Source organism: Scyliorhinus canicula, chromosome 7, assembly GCF_902713615.1.
Source record: "Scyliorhinus canicula chromosome 7, sScyCan1.1, whole genome shotgun sequence".
Taxonomy (NCBI): Eukaryota; Metazoa; Chordata; class Chondrichthyes; order Carcharhiniformes; family Scyliorhinidae; genus Scyliorhinus; species Scyliorhinus canicula.
Genome location: NC_052152.1, coordinates 106,380,401 through 106,400,500, shown reverse-complemented (window position 1 = coordinate 106,400,500; position 20,100 = coordinate 106,380,401). Strand labels below are relative to the sequence as shown.

Sequence of the window (20,100 nt, the reverse complement as noted above, 5' to 3'; positions counted from 1 at the left end):
GCTGGTGCGGGGTTGGGAGGAGCATAGGGTATCGCTCTATGCAGACGACTTTCTGCTATATGTGGCGGACCCGGTGGGGGGGATGCCGGAGGTAATGAATATCCTCAGAGAGTTTGGGGATTTCTCAGGGTACAAGCTCAACATGGGAAAGAGCGAGTTGATCGTGGTTCACCGAGGGGATCAGGATAGAGGGATTGGTGAGCTCCCACTAAAAAGGGCGGAGAGGAGCTTCAGATACTTGGGGGTCCAGGTGGCCAGGAGCTGGGGGGTCCTGCATTGACTTAATTTCAGGAGGTTGGTGGAGCAGATGGAGGAGGAGTTTAAGAGGTGGGATGCGTTGCCGCTGTCCCTGGCGGGTAGGGTGCAGTCAGTCAAAATGACGGTGCTCCCAAGGTTTTGTTCCTGTTCCTGTGCCTCCCCATTCTTATCCCGAAGGCCTTCTTTAGGCGGGTCAACAGGAGCATTACGGGATTTGTGTGGGCGCGAGGGACTCCGAGAGTGAGAAGGGTGTTCCTGGAGTGGAGTAGGGATGGGGGGGCTGGCGCTGCCCAACCTCTGTGGGTACTACTAGGCCACTAATATGGCGATGGTGCGCAAGTGGGTGATGGAGGGGGAGGGGACGGCATGGAAGAGGCTGGAGACGGCGTCTTGTAGGGGTACGAGTCTGGAGGCGCTGGCAACGGTGCCGCTCCCTCCAACGAGGTATACCACGAGCCCGGTGGTGGCGGCTACCCTCAGAATTTGGGGGCAATGGAGGCGTCACAGGCGGGAAGTGGGGGCCTCGGTGTGGACCCCGATACGGGGGAACCACCAGTTTGTGCCGGGGAGAATGGATGGAGGGTTTGCGGGGTGGCACAGGGCAGGGATAAGAAGGCTGGGGGACCTGTTTGTGGATGGGACATTCGCGAGCCTGGGCGAACTGGAGGAGAAGTACGGACTACCCCCGGGAAACACCTTGAGGTATCTACAGGTAAGGGTGTTTGCCAGGTGGCAAGTGGTGGAATTCCCGCTGCTGCTGCCACGCATGGTACAGGACAGGGTGCTCACCTGGGTCGGAGAGGGGAAGATTTCGGCAACGTACCAGGTGATGCAGGAGGAAGAGGAGGCCTCGGTGGAGGAGCTGAAAGGTAAGTGGGAGGAGTTGGGGGAGGAGATTGAGGAGGGGACGTGGGCAGAGGCCCTCAGGAAGGTGAATTCTTCCTCGTCGTGCGCGAGGCTCAGCCTCATACAGTTTAAGGTGCTGCACAGGGCACACATGACCGGGACCAGGATGAGTCGGTTTTTTGGGGGTGAAGACAGGTGTGTTAGGTGCTCAGGGAGCCCAGCAAATCATACTCATATGTTCTGGTCATGCCCAGCACTGGAGGAATTTTGGAAGGGCGTAGCGAGGACGGTGTTGAGGGTGGTAGGATCTAGGGTCAAACCAGGCTGGGGGTTCGCAATATTTGGGGTTGCAGAGGAGCCGGGAGTGCAGGAGGCGAAAGAGGCCGGTATTCTGGCCTTTGCGTCCCTGGTAGCCCGGCGGAGGATTCTTCTTCAGTGGAAGGATGCGAGGTCCCCAAGCGTGGAGGCCTGGATCAACGACATGGCGGGTTTATTAAATTGGAAAAGGTGATATTTGCTTTGAGGGGGTCGGTGCAAGGGTTTTTTAGGCGGTGGCAACCGTTTCTAGACTTCCTGGCAGAACGGTAGACAATGGTCAGTAGCAGCACCAACCCGGGAGGAGGAGGGGGGGGGGTGAGTTCTTTTTTACTTTTGATGTTCAATACTGGGGGATCTGAGGGGGTGTACGTATTTGCTATGTTTGCTTTGTGTTTTGATGGGTGTTAATTTATTATTTATGTACAGGGAGGAGGGGGGTACTGGGGTGTTTTGTTTTGTTTTGTATTTAATTCTATGGGGTTCTTTTTCCATTCTGTTGTTGATATTTTGTGAAAACTTTAATAAAAATTATTTTTTTTTAAAAGAAGTCCAATAAGGGAAGCACAAAGTAAAATTAGACGCTCATTAAAAGGGCGTTTAAAAAAAAATAAAACTCTGATGGAATTGTAAGAGTAGAATCAGAACCGTTATTACCCAGCAGGCTGTTACTGTACATGTTGACAAGATTCTTTTTTTTTAATTTTTATAAATTTAATATACCCAATTATTTTTCTCCAATTATGGGGCATTTTAGCGTGGCCAATCTACCTACCCTGCACATCTTTGGGTTTGTGGCAGTGAGACCCACGCAGACATGGGAGAATGTGCAAACTCCACACGGACAGTCACCCAGGGCCAGGATCAAACCTGGATCTTCGGTGCCGTGAGGCAGCAGTGCTAACCACTGCACCATCGGCTCCCTCGAGTGACAAGGTTCAATAGTGAGTTAGTTACCTTTCTGGTACCTTTTTATGTGGGGTCAAACTGCAATCCTTGAAGAATCTGTAGTCGTAATACTCTCTTTCAAGTTAACAGGCCTGCTATTTATCCAGGAGTGGCACAGAAAGCACAGGAATCAAAAATATAAAGGCTTTCTGCTTCAAATATTAACCAATTATAAGATAATGACAGGAGATAAAAGGACAGTTATAAGCAACACAAAAGTAAAATCAAGCTTTGCTGGCCCCATTTTTGTCCTCCATCTGATCGTACCATTCTTTAAAAAAAAAATTTATGTACCCAATTCTTATTTTCCAATTAAGGAGCATTTTAGCATGGTCAATTCACCTACCCTGCACATCTTTGGGTTGTGGGGGTGAGACCCACGCAGTCACGGGGCGAATGTGCAAACCCCACACGGACAGTGACCCAGGGCCGGGATTCGAACCCGGGTCCTCAGCACCGCAGTCCCAGTGCTAACCACTGCACTACCGGGCTACCCTAGGAGTGGCAATCTGACGCTGATTGCCACTAAGAGGGCCACTCTGAGGATGTTGCAGGATGTTATCGCTTTGGGATGTTGTACTGCACATGCAAAGGTGTTAATGCATCTCTCTGGGATGCCATATTGTCTTGCAATTAAATCATTAAAGAACCACCCAAAAGATGAATTCCAAAATATATTTAAAGCTAAAACAACAAGTGAAAGATCACTAATGGAAGCTTGCATATTCCTTGGGATTTAGCTAAAATGAAACTCCAACACTTGGTGCAGAGACCACTCCATCTTCTCCATGTGCTGAGGTGTATTATCTACAAACAGATAGTTCAATAAAGTTTTATGTGGAAAAACACTCAGGATGCAGATAATGATATATAAGCAACCTCTTTTACCACTACACATTATAGGAAAAAGGTTTTAAGAAGCAAAAAGCATTAGCGCTTATCGCATAACTTTCTCACTCAAACGGACTTCAGCCAATGATTTACTTCTGAAGTATCGTGACTGTTAAATCAGCAAACACTATAATTAATTTGTGTTTATGCGTAGTGTCCTTGAGGGGTTAACCATGACCTACACACAAGAACAATTCTTTGAAGAAATGCTATGGGATCATTTCTGTCCATTTGACTAAATGGCAGAGCCAGACTTGAAAGCATCATTCAAAGAGTAGTAGCACATCTGCCAGTACAGCACCTGCTCAATACAGCTGCATCAACCTGGGTTATAGGCTAAAATTCTGGAACTGGGCTTGAATTTATGTTTAAACTTAAGTAGTACATTACTATCCAAATGAGACTAGATTATGGGAGTCAAAGCTCCTGCATCGGAGGTGAAAATGCAGCCACTGGGTACCGCTGACGTGTAAGATCACATGGCACTTCTTTGAAGAATGAAGTACTTCTCCTCAGTTGTCCTTGTCAATAGTTAGCAGTTAAGCAGCATCACAATAACAGCGTACCTGGTCAGTGTCATATTGTTGATTATGGGATCTTGCTGTGCCCTAATTGGCTGCTGCATTTCCTACATTACAACAGTGACAGCAATGGACAGCACTGCAAAAATACTTTCTTGGCTCCAAATCACTTTGGGATGCACCAAGGTCATGAAAGGTGTAAAGATAAGTCCTTTCTTAACATTTAACAATAATCTTACAATTTACACAATATACCCTCAATATCTTGCACTACAAATATAAAGAGAAAATATTGTTCATTCAAAATTAATTGAAATTTGAATTTACTGAGGAATCTAAATATGAACCGGATGTCAAACATGTTCATGGAATTCTGCAAACATTTTTTTAAGAACACAAAAGATGTGGTTCACTTTTGGATCAATTGGCAACGGTATCACTTTGATTTTTTCCCGGTCTCATTTCTCTTCTGGTGCATTTCTTTGAGGCTCAGCCAAGACTGCAACAGGAGCAGCCCTGGTACGACCACCCAGATCGTATTAAAGAAAGTCAGATAGACCCAGAGATAAAGCCAGTTGCTGGTGTTCAGGTTGGGGCTCCCAATGAGCCACTCAGGGCAGAAGGTCATCCAGCCTCCATAGAGCTCACAAACGCACAGCACAATTTGCACAAAATGCCTGAAATCAGAGTACAGGGTGCAAACATGTTATTGGCCACACCTCTAATGAACAAGAGCAACATGTTTTGGATGGTGCAAATCTGAATTGGAAACAGAAAATGCTGGCGACTCTCAACAGGTCAGATAGCATCTGTGGAAAAAGAAACATAGAAATGGCAGAGAAACTGGACAGTTACTTTGCATCAGTCTTCACAGTGGAAGACACCAGTGGGATGCCAGAACTTCAAAAGAATCAGGGGTCAGAGGTGAGTGTAGCGGCCATCACTACGGAGAAGGTTTGAGGGAAACTGAATGGTCTGAAGGTGGATAAATCACCTGGACTGGATGGACTACACCCCAGGGTTCGAAATGAGATAGCGGAGGAGATTGTGGACACATTGGTGGTGATCTTTCAGCAATCACTGGAGGCAGGGAAGGTCCCAGAGGATGGAAATGTCTAATGTAACACCCTCTTTAAGAAGGGAGAGAGGCAGAAGATAGGAAATTATAGGCCGGTAAGTCTGACTTTGGTCATTGGTAGCATTTTAGAGTCCACTATTAAAGATGAGATTGCAGAGTACTTGGAAGTACATGATAAAATAGGACTGAGTCAGCACGGCTTCGTCAAGGGGAGGTTAAAATTATTTGAAGAGGTAACAAGGAAGTTCGACAAAAGAGAGCCAGTGGACGTGATCTATTTAGATTTCCAGAAGACAATTGACAAGATGCCATATAGGAGGCTGTTAAATAAGTTAAGAGTCCATGGTGTTAAAGGTAAGATACCGGCATGGAGAAAGGATTGGCTGACTAACAGAAGGCAGAGAGTGGGGAAAAAAAGGATTAGGAAGGCAGCCAGTGACTATAGCTGTGCCTCAGGGGTCAGTGGTGGGACCAAAACGTTTCACCATATACATTATTAAGCTGGAAGAAGGAATTAATAATAATCTTTATTAGTGCCACAAGTAGGCTTACATTAACACTGTAATGAAGCCACTGGGAAAATCCCCTAGTCGCCAGACTCCGGCGCCTGTTCGGGTACACTGGGGAAGAATTCAGAATGTCCAATTCACCTAACAAGCACATATTTCAGGACTTGTGGGAGGAAACTGGAGCACCCAGAGAATATCCAAGCAGACATGGAGCGACTCCGCACAGACAGCAACCCAAGCCGGATATTGAACTCGGGTCTCTGACGCTGTGAAGCAACAGTGCTAACCACTGTGTTACCATGCCACCCATGAATTGAGGGCACTGTTGATATGCAGAGGGATAGGGATGGGGGGGGGGGGGGGGGGGGGGGGGTGAGACGGACTTGAACAGGCGAGGAGAGTGGGTAATGAAGTGGCAGATGGAATACAATGTGGAAAAGTCTGAGGTTACGCACTTTGGTCGGAACAATGGAGGCATAGGCTATTCTCTGAATTGGAAAAGGCTTAGGAGATCAGAAACACAAAGGGACTTAGGATTCCTAGTACTAAATTCTCAAGGTTAACATGCAGGGACTTCCGGTGACAGCGGGTGGGAGGCGGCCGCGCAACGGAGGGCTCCTGTTCAGAGCAGCATTTTCAGGACTTTAAAGCCCAGTCCCAAGGTCTACGGCGGCGTCAAAGGCACGGAGAAGGCACAGAGGAGGCACAGCAGAAGAAGATGTCAAGGGTAAGTAAGGAAACGGCCGTTAAAAAAGCAGCTGAGGGCCCGTCGGGGAGTGGAGAGGTCCCCACCGGGTCACCAGGGAAAAAGGAGGCTGGAGCACCAGGGGAGGCCGCATTGCTTAAGGCTGAAGAATAACCAAGGTGATGGCTGCAGAATTCGAAAGGCAGTTTACAAAACACTTGGAGGCGATGAGGAAAGAGATGAGGGAGGTTTTGAGTGTGCTGGTGGAGGAGGCGATTTCCCCGGTGATGACAGCGGTGGCGACGCAGTGGCGGAGGTGCGGGCGCAAGGGGAGGCGCTGAAGGAAGTGGAGGAGACGATGTTGCAGCATGGTGATCAACTTACCTCGATGGGGAAGGAGATGCGGAAGGTGATGGAGGTGAACAAGGATCTGTGAGGAAAATTGGAAGACCTGGAAAACAGATCCAGGCGATAGAATTTTAGGATTGTGGGGCTGCCCGAAGGAGTTGAAGGGCCGAGGCCAACGGAGTATTTTGCCGCTATGCTGGCGAAGTTATTGGGTCAGGGGGAGGATCCCTCCCGATATGAACTGGATCAGGCTCATCGGTCGTGGAGGCCTGTACCAAAGGCGGGTGAGCCGCCAAGAGTAGTGACCTTGTGCTTCCGTAGGTACAGTGTAAAGGAGAAGGTCCTGTGTTGGGCCAAGCAGAAGCGGGTGGTGCAGTGGGCTGGAGCTGTTATACGTGTATACCAGGACTTTACGGTGGAGTTGGCGAGGAGGCGGGCTGTTTTCAACCGGGTGAAGAGGGCACTGTACACGAGCAAGGTGCAGTGCGGCATTGTATATCCAGCGAAGCTGAGGGTGACTTACAAGCTCAAGGACTTTTATTTTGGAACGGCGGAAGCAACGGAGGAGCTTGCGAAGGCAGAAGGACTGTGGCAGAACTGAGAAATTGAGAAATGGCCATGTGCCGATGTAACCTCATGACTGTATTTTCTTCTTTTTTATCTCTTCTTTTTTGTTTCACTGCGTGCGGGTGTGTGGGCTAAAGGAGCCAATGATGTGTATATTTGGACAAGGGAAGTAATGGGACTTGCACTAGAAGTGAGGGCTCTTTGGGGTGTAGGTGGATATGCGGGGTGTGTGTGAAAGGGGATTTCTGTATTTTCCTAGGGCCGGGCAAGGGGGAAAGGGACCCGGGCGGGGGCCTCCACGCTGGTTGAATTAAACCGGCCAGTGAATAGGAGTGAGGTGGGGGCAGGGGCTGCGGCCATCGGAGCCTGGCAGAACAGGGTCCGAGTGGTCTAGCCGGGGTGGAAAGTTGGGGGGAAGGAACCGAGGTAGGGGGAGGAGTTTTGCAAGAGGCAGTGGGTGGGAGGAGTTGGGGGGGGGTTTATAACTCTTGGGTATCACGTACGGTACGCTTTCAGAGGTTGGACGGCATTGAGTGTTGGGGGGAAGGTGGGGGGAGTGGACTCTAGGGTGACCATGGTCGGTCCCGGACTCCTTTTTTTCCCCTTTTTTTTGTTGCCACCGTGGGAGGGTTAGTTTTATTGGATGCATATATTGACAGGTGGGCCGTTGTTTGGGGTGGTGGGAGGATGGGATCGTTGTTATTGTTAAGGGGATTGATTTTGTATTTGTTACCGTTTACTGTTTGTGGGTGGGGTGTGAATTTTGGAGGAAAATGTGAAAATGGAGAATAAAAACATTTTTAAAAAAAAGGTTAACATGCAGGTTCAGTCGGCAGTTAAGAAAGCAAATGCAATGTTAGCATTCATGTCGGGAGGGTAAGAATACAAGAGCAGGGATATACTTCTGAGGCTGTATAAGGCTCTGGTCAGACCCCATTTGGAGTATTATGAGCAGTTTTAGATCCTGTATCTAAGGAAGGATGTGCTACCTTGGAAAAGATCCAGAGGAGGTTCACAAGAATGACCCCTGGAATGAAGAGCTTGTCATATGAGGAGCGATTGAAGACTCTGGGTCTGTACTCGTTTAGAAGGATGAGGATTTACTTGATACTGAGAGGCCTAGATAGAGTGAACGTGGAGAGGATGTTTCCACTAGTAGGAAAAACTAGAACCCAAGGTTCTAGCCTCAGACTGAAGGGACAATCCTTTAAAACTGAGATGAGGAGGAATTTCTTCAATCATAGAGTGGAAATCTTTGCCGCAAAAGGCTGTGGAGGACCGTCACTGAGTGTCATTAAGACAGAGATAGCTATGTTCTTGATTAACAAGGGGATCAGGGGTTATGGGTTGAAGGCAGGAGAATGGGGATGATAAACATATCATGATTGAATGGTAGAATAGACTTGATGGGCCAAATGGCCTAATTCAACTCCTATGTCTTATGGTCTTAACATTCCAGAGCCATGGTAAAGGGGCCGGAAAAGAAAACCGGGGGAAGATCTGTGATACAGTGGGGATTAGAAATCTTTCCCATTGGATCTTTTCCTTTTCCCTTGCCGATCATCCTCCTGAAATGTTTACTCTGTTTTCACACAGATATTTCCAGACCAGCTGAATATTTGCAGTGTTAACTGATTGTTGAATAAGTTGGCAATCTTCACATCAAATTGTTTATTCAACAAGTGGTATTTCTAGTTTGCTGTCATTTTTCAGTCAGCATCAGTTGGCAGCAGGTGAGGACAGAAACATTGCTAATTGTTCCAGAACAGTTAAACAGACATAAATTAATTACTTATTATGGTAAAAGAGACTGATATCAGAGTATGATACTTGTCCATTTATGTTTCTTACAGATTAATTTTTCAAGGAATTATCAATTGAAGATAAAGCACACTGGCAGCACATCACTGCACCTGTGGGTACTGTTCTTGAAAATACAGAAAAATGTGTCATTTGAAACATGGAAGTCTGGCAATATCTGGTTTGAGAGGGTACAGGGAAAGATCCCACAAAAGTTTCATAGCAGCTTCAAAGAGCAGGGTTGTAAAATGCAGATTCTTTTTTTTTTTTAAATTTAGAGTATCCAATTATTTTTTCCAATTAAGGGGCAATTTAGCGTGGCCAATTCACCTAACCTGCACATCTTTGGGTTGTGGGGGCGAAACCCACGCAGACACGGGGAGAATGTGCAAACTCCACACGGACAGTGACCCAGGGCCGGGATTCGAACCCGGGTCCTCAGCGCCGTAGGCAGCAATGCTAACCACTGTGCCACGTAAAATGCAGATTCTTGCTCACAAGCAGGCTAATCAAACACACCAGTCTCATGTGGTAAGCTAAAACAATGGCTCACACCTTCATGGAATGTAACTATCTCAGGAAGCATCTGAAAAAGCATGGATGAGAGTTTCAATTGCATTAAGTGACGAATGTTTAAAACAGGCAAGTCTTTCAAGTCATAACCAAGTTAAATTTTAGCATACAGCTAAAAGCAAAGTTTCACACCTTAATTGAAATAAACTCTCTTAGTAAACAGCTGGAAAGGATGGAAGATGCCCAGTCGAATTTGGTGTCAATTTTAAAGTGTAAAATTCTATGAACATCAAGTCAATTAAAGAAAATTGGAGACGACCTGTCTACGAGAAACATCATTTAAGTTAAAATCAAAGGCAAAGTTATGAGCTGGGGACAATTGGAAAATTAAACGATTCGAAATCACAGAAATAAAAGTTAACTATTGAAACCAAAGCATTTTTTAATCAGATCTGAGAGGAGACGATATGCCCAAAATGAATAATTAGTTGTAGTAAGATGTTTACATCAAAGATACTTTTAAACTATCAAAGTGAAACAAGCCCATTTACAATAAAGTCGTTAAAACTTAATAACTCTCAGAAAGAGAATATAAACCCAGGGAGCAGCAGCAGAGGACAGAGGACAGAGGAAACCAGCAACAGGAGAGAAGGGGAGGAGAACTCAGAGAGAGAGAGAGAGAGAGAGCTCGGTCATGGGAAAGACAAGGCAAGCAGCCGAGTTTAAACAGTTATACATCTAAGGAAGACTAGAATTTAAACAGAAGTCAGAGTCAGCTTAGAGATAGCTAGCAGAGCCAGCTCTCACAGCTCGGTGCATGGGAAGAACAGGACACAGCAACCGAGTTCACCAGCGAATACAACTCAAGAAGACCAGATTTTAAGAAGATCGATTGCCAAGGTGGGCCTGAAGCAACCAGCAGCAGCCAGAAGCAAGATCTTTTTTCCTTTCTGTAAAGAAAGTGTTTGCAGCTTTTAAAAGAAAAAATATAATAATAAAATTAACTTAACCTGAAAAAGTGGTTATTAGCTTACTTCACTTCCTTAATAACGCAGGACCCAGGACATCAATGCTATTAAGGGGTAAGTAGGTAAAATTCTTCGGTGAAGGTATGGGTTATACCGGGGGATAACTTGAAAAGATAGTTTGACCTGAATGGCACCCACAGAAGCCTGCACTGGAGTCAGGGAGTGGGAATCCCTGTTCACCATTTAGAATATCAACCTTTTTTTGGTATAGGGGGAATTCTAAGAATAGTGGTGAGTTTTAACTTCAGTACTTTCCTTGATAAGTTAAAATCTGCCGTTGGTCAATTGAAATTTGTTTTGTAAAGTAACTGGAAGTGTGGAATATACCCAGAGTTAGCTATAATCAACATTTCAAGTCAAACAGAAAGGTCTCTTCCAGGAAAATAAGTGCTTTCTCTCTTGGTTATTGAAAGACTTATCTGCTCTCATGGAGTACATGTTATGCCAATCACCAACAGATTCTCCCCAGAGGGGTCAGAGGTACCAATGTGGCAATTCATTTCAAGTGTTCCAGGGGGTGGAGTGGAGGAGTTAGGGGGAGAGGGGGCGGGGTCAGGGTGGGGGGATGTGGAAGGGAATACAGAGAATCACTCAGGGTTCTCCCTTTAGCTCAGCTACTAAGTTTACTTCTCAGTGGAGTATTGAATCATACAGATCAAGACAGTTCCAGGTTCAATCCCCAGATTGTGTTGAATTAGCTAGCTCAATAGAATGTTGATGGGGGCTAATGCAGACAGCTTTGGTACTCTGATTTGACATATTTTCACGACTCAATGAGCCCCGCACAAAAAATAATAATCTTTATTAGTGTCACAAGTAGGCTCACATTAATACTGCAGTGAGGTCACTGTGAAAATCCCCTAGTGGCCACCTGTTCGGGAACACTGAGGGAGAATTCAGAATGTCCAATTCACCTAACAAGCACTTCTTTCAGATCTTGTGAGAGGGAACCAGAGCACATGGAGGAAGCCCACGCAGACACGGGGAGAACATGCAGACTCTGCACAGGCAGTGACCCAATCTGGGAATTGAACCCAGGTCCCTGGTGCTGTGAAGCAACAATGCTAACAACTGTGCTACCTTGCCGTCCAAATGAACATTTGTGGATGTCTTCTTACATAATTTCCCAGTCCCTGAGTCAAACAGCCTTCCCCCATCTACACACTAGAAGAACAGCTAAGTGAGTAAAGAATCAGAGAGACGGACTTCCAGTGATGGCGGGCGGGAGGCGGCCGCGCAACGGAGGGCTCCCGTTCAGGAAGAACATTTTTGGGGCTTTAAGCCCGGTCCCAGGGTCCACGGAGGCATCAAAGGCATGGAGAAGGCACAGAGGAGGCACAGCAGAAGAAGATGTCATGGGTCAGTAAGAAAACGGCCGTTAAAAAAGCAGCTGAGGGCCCATCGGGAAGTGGAGAGGTCACCACGGGGTCACCAGGGAAAAAGGAGGCTGGAGCACCAGGGGAGGCCGCATTGCTTAAGGCTGAAGAAATAACCAAGGTGATGGCTGCAGAATTCGAAAGGCAGTTTACAAAACACTTGGAGGCGATAGGAAGGAGATGAGGGAGGTTTTGAGTGTGCTGGTGGTGGAGGCGATTTCCCCGGTGACGGCAGCGGTGGCGTCGCAGTGGCGGAGGTGCGGGCGCAAGGGGAGGCGCTGAAGGAAGTGGAGGAGACGTTGTTGCAGCTCGGTGATCAACTTACGTTGATGGGGAAGGAGATGCGGAAGGTGATGAAGGTGAACAAGGATCTGCGAGGAAAATTGGAAGACCTGGAAAACAGATCCAGGCGATAGAATTTGAGGATTGTGGGGCTGCCCGAAGGAGTTGAAGGGCCGAGGCCGACGGAGTATTTTGCCGCTATGCTGGCGAAGTTATTGGGTCAGGGGGAGGATCCCTCCCGATATGAACTGGATTGTGCTCATCAGTCGTGGAGGCCTGTACCAAAGGCGGGTGAGCCGCCAAGAGTAGTGACTCTGTGCTTCCGTAGGTACAGGGTGAAGGAGAAGGTCCTGTGTTGGGCCAAGCAGAAGCAGGTGGTGCAGTGGGCTGGAGTTGGTATACATGTATACCAGGACTTTACGGTGGAGCTGGCGAGGAGGCGGGCTGCCTTCAACCGGGTGAAGAAGGCACTGTACATCAGTAAGGTGCAGTGCGGCATTGTATATCCAGCAAAGCTGAGGGTGACTTACAAGCTCAAGGACTTTTATTTTGGAACGGCGGAAGCAACGGAGGAGTTTGTGAAGGCAGAAGGACTTTGGCAGAACTGAGAAATTGAGAAATGGCAATGTGCCGATGTAACCTCATGACTGTATTTTCTTCTTTTTTGTCTCTTATTTTTTGTTTCACTGCGTGCGGGTGTGTGGGCTAAAGGAGCCAATGGTGTATATATTTGGACAAGAGAAGTGATGGGACTTTCACTCGAAGTGATGGCTCTTTGGGGTGTAGGTGGATATGCGGGGTGTATGTGCTAAAAGGGGATTTCTGGGTTTTCCTAGGGCCGGGCAAGAGGGAAAGTGACCCGGGCGGGGGCCTCCGCGCTAGTGGAGTATGTGGAGTAAACCGGCCAGTGAATGGGAGTGAGATGGGGGGAGGGGCTGCGGCCATCAGAGCCTGGCAGAACAGGGTCCGAGTGGTCTAGCCGGGGTGGAAAGTTGGGGGGAAGGAACCGAGGTTGGGGGAGGGGTTTTACAAGAGGCAGTGGGCGGGAGGAGTTGGAGGGGAGGAGAGGGGAGGGGGGGGGAGGGGGGTTTACAACTCTTGGGTATCATGTACGGTACTCTTTCAGAGGTTGGACGGCGTTGAGTGGGTGGGGGGTGGGAAGGGGGGGGGGGGGGGGGGGTGGAGTGTGGACTGTAGGGTGACCATGGGTAGTCCCGGACTCCTTTCTCTTTTTCTCCTTTGTTTTTTGTTTCCACCGTGGGAGGGTTTGTTTTATTGGATGCATATATTGACAGGTGGGCCATTGTTTGGGGTGATGGGAGGATGGGATCGTTGTTATTGTTAAGGGGATTGATTTTGTATTAGTTACCGTTTACTGTTTGTGGGTGGGATGTGAATTTTGGAGGAAAATGTGAAAATGGAGAATTAAAATTTTTTTTTAAAAATCAGAGAGACCAGCACCTTTAGAACCATGGCCCATAATAAGCCAATACTTTCACAGAAGGAGGAATAAAATGAAGAGAACAGAAGTGAAGACAATCTATGGGAGACGGGGTTGGGGTTGGGGGATAAAATACTTCACATTGGATTTCTCACCAGTGGAATACTTCCTTCTGACACTAATGCATGGTGCAGACAGAAGCAAGTTAATGTTGATTTTGCTAAATAATTTCATTGAGATGTTTACTGCTTGGGCATTTCTTATAATGAACAATATTCCAATCTTCTTACCTGTAGTATTTATCTTTCACAATGGCATGTATGAGAAGCAGAACCAAAAACCCATCCAGCACCACAGTCAAGATTTCTAGTGACACAATATTGGGATCTGAATAAAGCCATCTTGCATCTGCTTTCCCATACTCTTGCCCTGGGAACATGGAGATATTAAGCTGAGAGTGTGCAATCCATCACTGACGTAGGCATGCATGCGTACAATATCGCAACTATTAGTGAAACACACTAAGATCTATTCCTGGATAAGAGACAAATAGTTTAATATATTAATGGGAAACATAAGCTGCACAATTTATATTTTGGAATAGATTTATCCAGCTTAATTAATCCGTTTTTGATGAACACTAAAGTATTCATTGCCCATCTTCAATTGCCTTGATGACACTAAGAGTAAATCATACACTTTGGGACATCATTTATATTTAAAAGGATTCAATCCCGGCCCCAGGTCACTGTCCGTGTGGAGTTTGCACATTCTCCCCGTGTCTGCGTGGTTCTCACCCCCACAATCCAAATACGTCCAGGGTAGGTCGATTGGCCACACTAAATTGCCCCTTAATTTGAAAAAAAATGAAATGGATACTTTAAATTTTTTTTAATATAATTTAAATTTAAGGCACTTGTGTTGGACGTGGCACAGGTCACGGTTTGCAGTCTACAAAGGTGATACTGCAGTAAAGCTAAGTAGAAATAGATTACATTAAAAGAAATATAAAGAAGAGTCACAACTAACTTGATATTGTTTTCGAGGAGGTCACAAAGATGATTGATGCAGGTAGGGCAGTGGATGTTGTCTATATGGACTTCAGTAAGGCCTTTGACAAGGTTCCTCATGGCAGACTGGTACAAAAGGTGAAGTCACACGGGATCAGGAGGTGAGCTGGCAAGATGGATACAGAACTGGCTAGGTCATAGAAGGCAGAGAGTAGCAATGGAAGGGTGCTTTTCTGATTGGAGGGCTGTGACTAGTGGTGTTCTGCAGGGATCAGTGCTGGGACCTTTGCTGTTCGTAGTACATGAAAATGATTTGGAGGAAAATGTAACTTGTCTGATTATTGGTAAGTTTGCAGACGACACAAAGGTTGGTGGAATTGCAGATAGCGGTGAGGACTGTCAGAGGATACAGCAGGATTTAGATCGTTTGGAGACTTGGGCAGAGATGGCATATGGAGTTTAATCCAGACAAATTGAGGCAATGCATTTTGGAAGGTCTAATGCATTTAGGGAATATACCGTGAATGGTAGAACCCTCAAGAGTATTGACAGTCAGAGAGATCTAGGTGTACAGGTCCACAGGTCACTGAAAGGGGAAACACAGGTGGAGAAGGTAGTCAAGAAGGCATATGGCATGCTTGCCTTCATTGGCCAGGGCACTGAGTATAAAAATTGGCAAGTCATGTTGCAGCTGTATAGAACCTTAGTTAGGCCACACTTGGAGTATAGTGTTCAATTCTGGTCGCCACACTACCAGAAGGATGTGGAAACTTTAGAGAGGGTGCGAAGAGATTTACCAGGTTGTTGCCTGGTATGGAGGGCATTAGCTATGAGGAGAGGTTAAATAAACTCAGTTTGTTCTCACTGGAACGACGGAGGTTGAGGGGCGACCTGATAGAGGTCTACAAAATGATGAGGTGCACAGACAGAGTGGATAGTCAGAGGTTTTTTCCCAGGGTAGAGGGGTCAATTACTAGGGGGCATAGGTTTGAGGTGCGAGGGGCAAGGTTTAGAGGAGATGTACGAGGCAAGTTTTTTTTTAACAGAGGGTGGTGGGTGGTCCCCAATCTCAGTGAGAACTTTCTTTTTTAACTTCTTTAAAACTTAAAGTACCCAATTCATTTTTTTTTCCAGTAAGAGGCAATTTAGGATGGCCAATGCACAGACACTGCACATCTTTGGGTTGTGGTGACGCATACAGACACAGGGAGACTGTGCAAACTCCACATGGATAGTGACCCGGGGCCAGGATTGAACCTGGGCCCTTGGCACTGTGAGGCAGCAATGCTAACTACTGCTCCACCGTGCCGCTCCTTCTCAGGGTACTTAATTAATCCTATGATCTAACTCCATCGCCATCGTCCAGCCATCATCCCGTCCTGGCACCAATCATCTTCATTATAAATGAGATAAGGGATGTCAAAAAGCACTCCACTCCCATTTTTGAAAAATTAAAAAAAGATTTAGAGCGCCCAATTCATTCTTTCCAATTAAGGGGCAATTTAGCGTGGTCAATCCACCTGCCCTGCACATCTTTTGGGTTGTGGGGGCGAAACCCACGCAAACACGGGGAGAATATGCAAACTCCACACGGACAGTGACCCAGAGCTGGGATCGAACCTGGGACCTCGGTTCTGTGAGGCAGCAGTGCTAACCACTGCGCCACCGTGCTGCCCCACTTCTATAACCACAAGGATTCTAACATAATGACAAATAGGAATAAAATTGTGCAGAGACCACATTTCACATAATTGGTTCAATATGGGCGACACGGTGGCACAGTGGTTAGCACTGCTGCCTCACGCGCCGAGGACCCGGTTTCGACCCTGGCCCCGGATCACTGTCCGTGTGGAGTTTGCACATTCTCCCCGTGTCTGCATGGGTCTCACCCCCACAACCCAAAGATGTGCAGGGTAGATGAATTGACCACACTAAATTGCCCCTTAATTGGAAATTAAAAAAAACATTTAAGTACCCTGTTCTTTCCTTCTTCGGTTCCAAATTGGTGACTTCTATTTGCCCACATAGAGATCCATTTGGCAGTTTTGGCCATTCTTTGTAATGCTATGCTTCAATCAACACGTTCACCATACTAATTATGCTATGTCACCACAATATGTGGATATGTGGATTCCTATCCGATCATCTCGTGAGTAAATACAGTGAATAGTTATAGCCTCAATCCTTGTGGGACGACACTAATCACATACTGCCCTTAGAGAAAATGCTGGAAAATCTCAGCAGGTCTGGCAGCATCTGTAGGGAGAGAAAAGAACTAACGTTTCGAGTCCAGATGACCCTTTGTCAAAGCTAAAAGACAGAAAAAGTGGGAAATATTTATACTGTGGAGTGAGAATGAAAGATGAGTCATAGCCACAGAAACCCAGGGAAACGGGGTGCTAATAGCCACAGAAACCACGGGGAAAGAGTGCCCATACTGTCCATTATGCCTACTCTGACTCCTTTACTCAGCCAATTTGCTAACCAGGTCAATAATTGTACTTCAATTCCATGAGTCTCCTGGTGGGCCCATAACTGAGTCCATAACTGGGAAAGGGCAGTCTCAAGAAAAATTCTGGTCCTTGATTCAACCACCCTCATCCGGGCCCATCACATTCAAGGCGCCCATGCCATATATGGATCTTTGTGCATTCCCCCTCTCAGTAAACAATGTGGTGTCCCTTTGACCCCCTTTTTTGAACATTCTTTCCTCCGCCAACCTCTTCCTGCTATCACAAACCCTCTCACTCCCCCCATCTAATCCCTTCTTCTACATGGCCCCCTCGTCTTCATCAAGCTACTGACCATGGCGCCCCCACATCACCTTGCATTCTGCCTGGTCGAACTATCGGACTTTTGTCCTGTCCAGATAGACACTGATGTGTGGCCATGGGTAAGGAGAACCCCAACCCCATTGCAGTACTGAATTGAGTGGTGACACAGGAGGGTCCATAGATCCAGCAGCACGGTGCTGTCCATGAAGACCACTCGGAATGGAGATGGAGGCAGGGCTGGTCTGCCCTGCCAGAGTGGTGGAGGGAGCATCAGAAGCAGAGGAGCACTCTGGCAGTGTTGCACTCACCTCAAAGTCTCCGGAGAACTGAGGACAGCCTTGTACATGCCACTCATTAGCAATCGGGTTTAACGGCAATGTGATTTCCTGCTGCCTTGAAGCAAGATTTGAATGCCTGACGGGACACTGGTGGGCAGCTGTTTTAATGAACATACATTACGTTTACACTATCTGCCAGTGGGCTGCCCAACCCACCATGGGAGAATTGCAACCGGATTTTATGTTGGCTTATTTCTGGCTTTTTCAGCGATCCTGCCAGATTCATCTGTGCCCATCACCAGACCCACCGCTGGTGGCTTGGGGAATTCCACCCATTGAAGGGGCTGAGTGAGGTAGCAGATAGCTCCGCGCTGGATGTCATCAGTATACCTTTGGAACAGGCACTGTGGTTTTGGATGATGCCAGCAAGTGGCAGAATGTAGATGAGAAATTGGAGGGACCAAGAATTGGATTGAGGGGATGCCAGAGATAACAATGGCGGAGCAGGAAGAGACGTATTCAAGTTCTCTGGGTACAACCAAATGAATTGTTTAGATTCAACAAAGTATGAAGAACTTACATAGGAAGGCAGAATATTATCAGATTGTGCCACAGTTTCCCACCAAAGACATGTAAACAAATTGGACCTTCCTGCAAGACAAAAACAACATTCAATTTGGTTAAACAGCTTCCTACGAAAGGAGACAAGGACGTACCCACAACCGCCACGACAGACACTACTGGAAGACCTACTGGACGCAAGTATCCTAGAGAAAGGGAACTGTAGTGACATGTATGACCGACTGGTAGATAGGGACGACACCGTACTGGACGCAACAAGGAGGAAGTGGGAGGACGACCTGGGGATGGAGATAGGGTGGGGACTCTAGAGCGAAGCACTGCATAGGGTCAACTCCACCTCCACGTGCGCAAGGCTCAGCCTGACGCAACTAAAAGTGGTACATAGAGCCCACTTAACAAGAACCCGTATGAGTCGGTTCTTCCCGGAGGTGGAAGACAGATGTGAGCGGTGCCAAAGAGGCCCGGCCAACCACGCCCACATGTTCTGGTCTTGCCCCAGACTTGTGGAGTACTGGACAGCTTCGTCGAGCTAATGTCCAAAGTGGTGGGAGTGAGGGTGAGCCATGCCCGATAGTGGCGGTCTTCAGGGGTTTCAGACCAGCCAGATCTATTCCTTGGGGGAGGAGGGGCGGACTGCCCTTGCCTTTGCCTCCCTGATCGCCCGCCGTAGAATCCTGTTTGGCTGGCGGTCAGCAGCAACCCGGCCCAGAGCTGCGGACTGGCTGTCCGACCTCTCGGAATCTCTCCAAAATGGAGAAAATCAAAATTTGCCATCCGAGGGTCGGACGACGGCTTCCACAGAACGTGGGAGCCATTCATGCAACTGTTCCGGGACCTATTTGTGGCCAATGTACAAGAGGAAGAATAGCCGGGGGAAGGTAGCGGGGGAGGGGGGGGGGGCTACAGGTTCGTTACGGGGGTTCGATGGCTAGCTAAGGCCCAAAACCAAGCTAAATAAACATGTTGAGGGGGGGGGGGGGGGGGGGGGGGGTGGGGCGCAGTTACTACTACGAAGAGGCTTACCTGTAAATATGTATGTTATTTTTTTTTGCGTGTTTGTGTTTTTTTTTTTTTCGGTTTTTTTTCTCTCCTAACAATTTGTAATTTGTTCAATATAACTATGAAAACTGAATAAAACATTTATAAAAAAAATTTGGTTACAGAAAATGCTGGATAACCTCAGCAGGTCTGGCAGCATCTGTGGTGAGAGAAATAGAATTAATGTTTCGAGAACAAATGACCCTTCTACAAGCTGAAGAAAGTAGGTTTGGGGAATTTCAAGCCTGGCGGCACAGTCTCAGGATAAGTGGCTGATTATTTAGGACTGAGATATCATAGATCATAGTATTTGCAGTGCAGAAGGAGGCCTGCGGCCCATCGAGTCTGCACCGTGGTCTTGGAAAGAGCACCCTACCCAAGGTCAACACCTCCACCTTATCCCCATACCCAGTAACCCCACCCAACACGAGGGGCAATTTATCATGGCCAATCCACCTAACCTGTACATCTTTGGACTGTGGGAGGAAACCGGAGCACCCGAGGAAACCCACGCACACAACGTGGGGATGTGCAGACAGACTCCACACAGACAGTGACCCAAGCTGGAATCGAACCTGGACCCTGGAGCTGTGAAGCAATTGTGCTATCCACAAGGCTACCGTGTGGACAAGGCTCAAAGTATTGTGGATCTTTATAATTCTCTATTGAATACTGTAATAACCCTCATGAGACCCACGGGGTTGACCCAATTGATCTCTCCCTGGGGCTTATGGAATACAAGCTCCCCCTCTGATGGGTGCAGGCTCATCAGTTGGAGCTGATGGACTCAACCATTAAAAGCCGCCCGGATTGGGACTGCATGATTGGTAGTCCTGGCTGGACCTCTGTGCTTTATGCTGCGTTTGGGGCCTTTTCTTCTGGTTGCAAATAAACCTTTGTTTGAATCATCTCTTTCAGGTCTCCTAAACTTTTCTAAATACATTCAAGGCTAAGACGGACAGATTTTTCATCTCTTTTTAGGGAATTAAGGGATGGACAGGAAAATTGATTT

At 47.1% G+C, this 20,100-nt stretch overlaps 1 protein-coding gene across 1 annotated transcript; it reads right to left on the bottom strand.

Moving 5' to 3' along the window:
- Positions 1-4,085: 4,085 nt before the first annotated feature.
- ebpl (EBP like) lies at positions 4,086-13,860 on the bottom strand. The gene is made up of 2 exons (XM_038802607.1): positions 13,697-13,860; positions 4,086-4,456 (listed from the first exon to the last, which is right to left on the bottom strand). The coding sequence occupies exons 1-2, from the start codon at positions 13,843-13,845 to the stop codon at positions 4,216-4,218; spliced, it is 390 nt and encodes a 129-aa protein (XP_038658535.1). The 5' UTR covers positions 13,846-13,860; the 3' UTR covers positions 4,086-4,215.
- Positions 13,861-20,100: the final 6,240 nt, after the last annotated feature.

Bases quoted from the DNA above. Each gene is read 5' to 3' on its own strand.
- ebpl (XM_038802607.1), bottom strand. From the start codon at position 13,845: ATGTTCCCAGGGCAAGAGTATGGGAAAGCAGATGCAAGATGGCTTTAT. The intron at 4,457-13,696 runs GTAAGAAGATTG...CTCTGATTTCAG, and splicing joins GTGAAAGATAAATACTACAG to GCATTTTGTGCAAATTGTGC.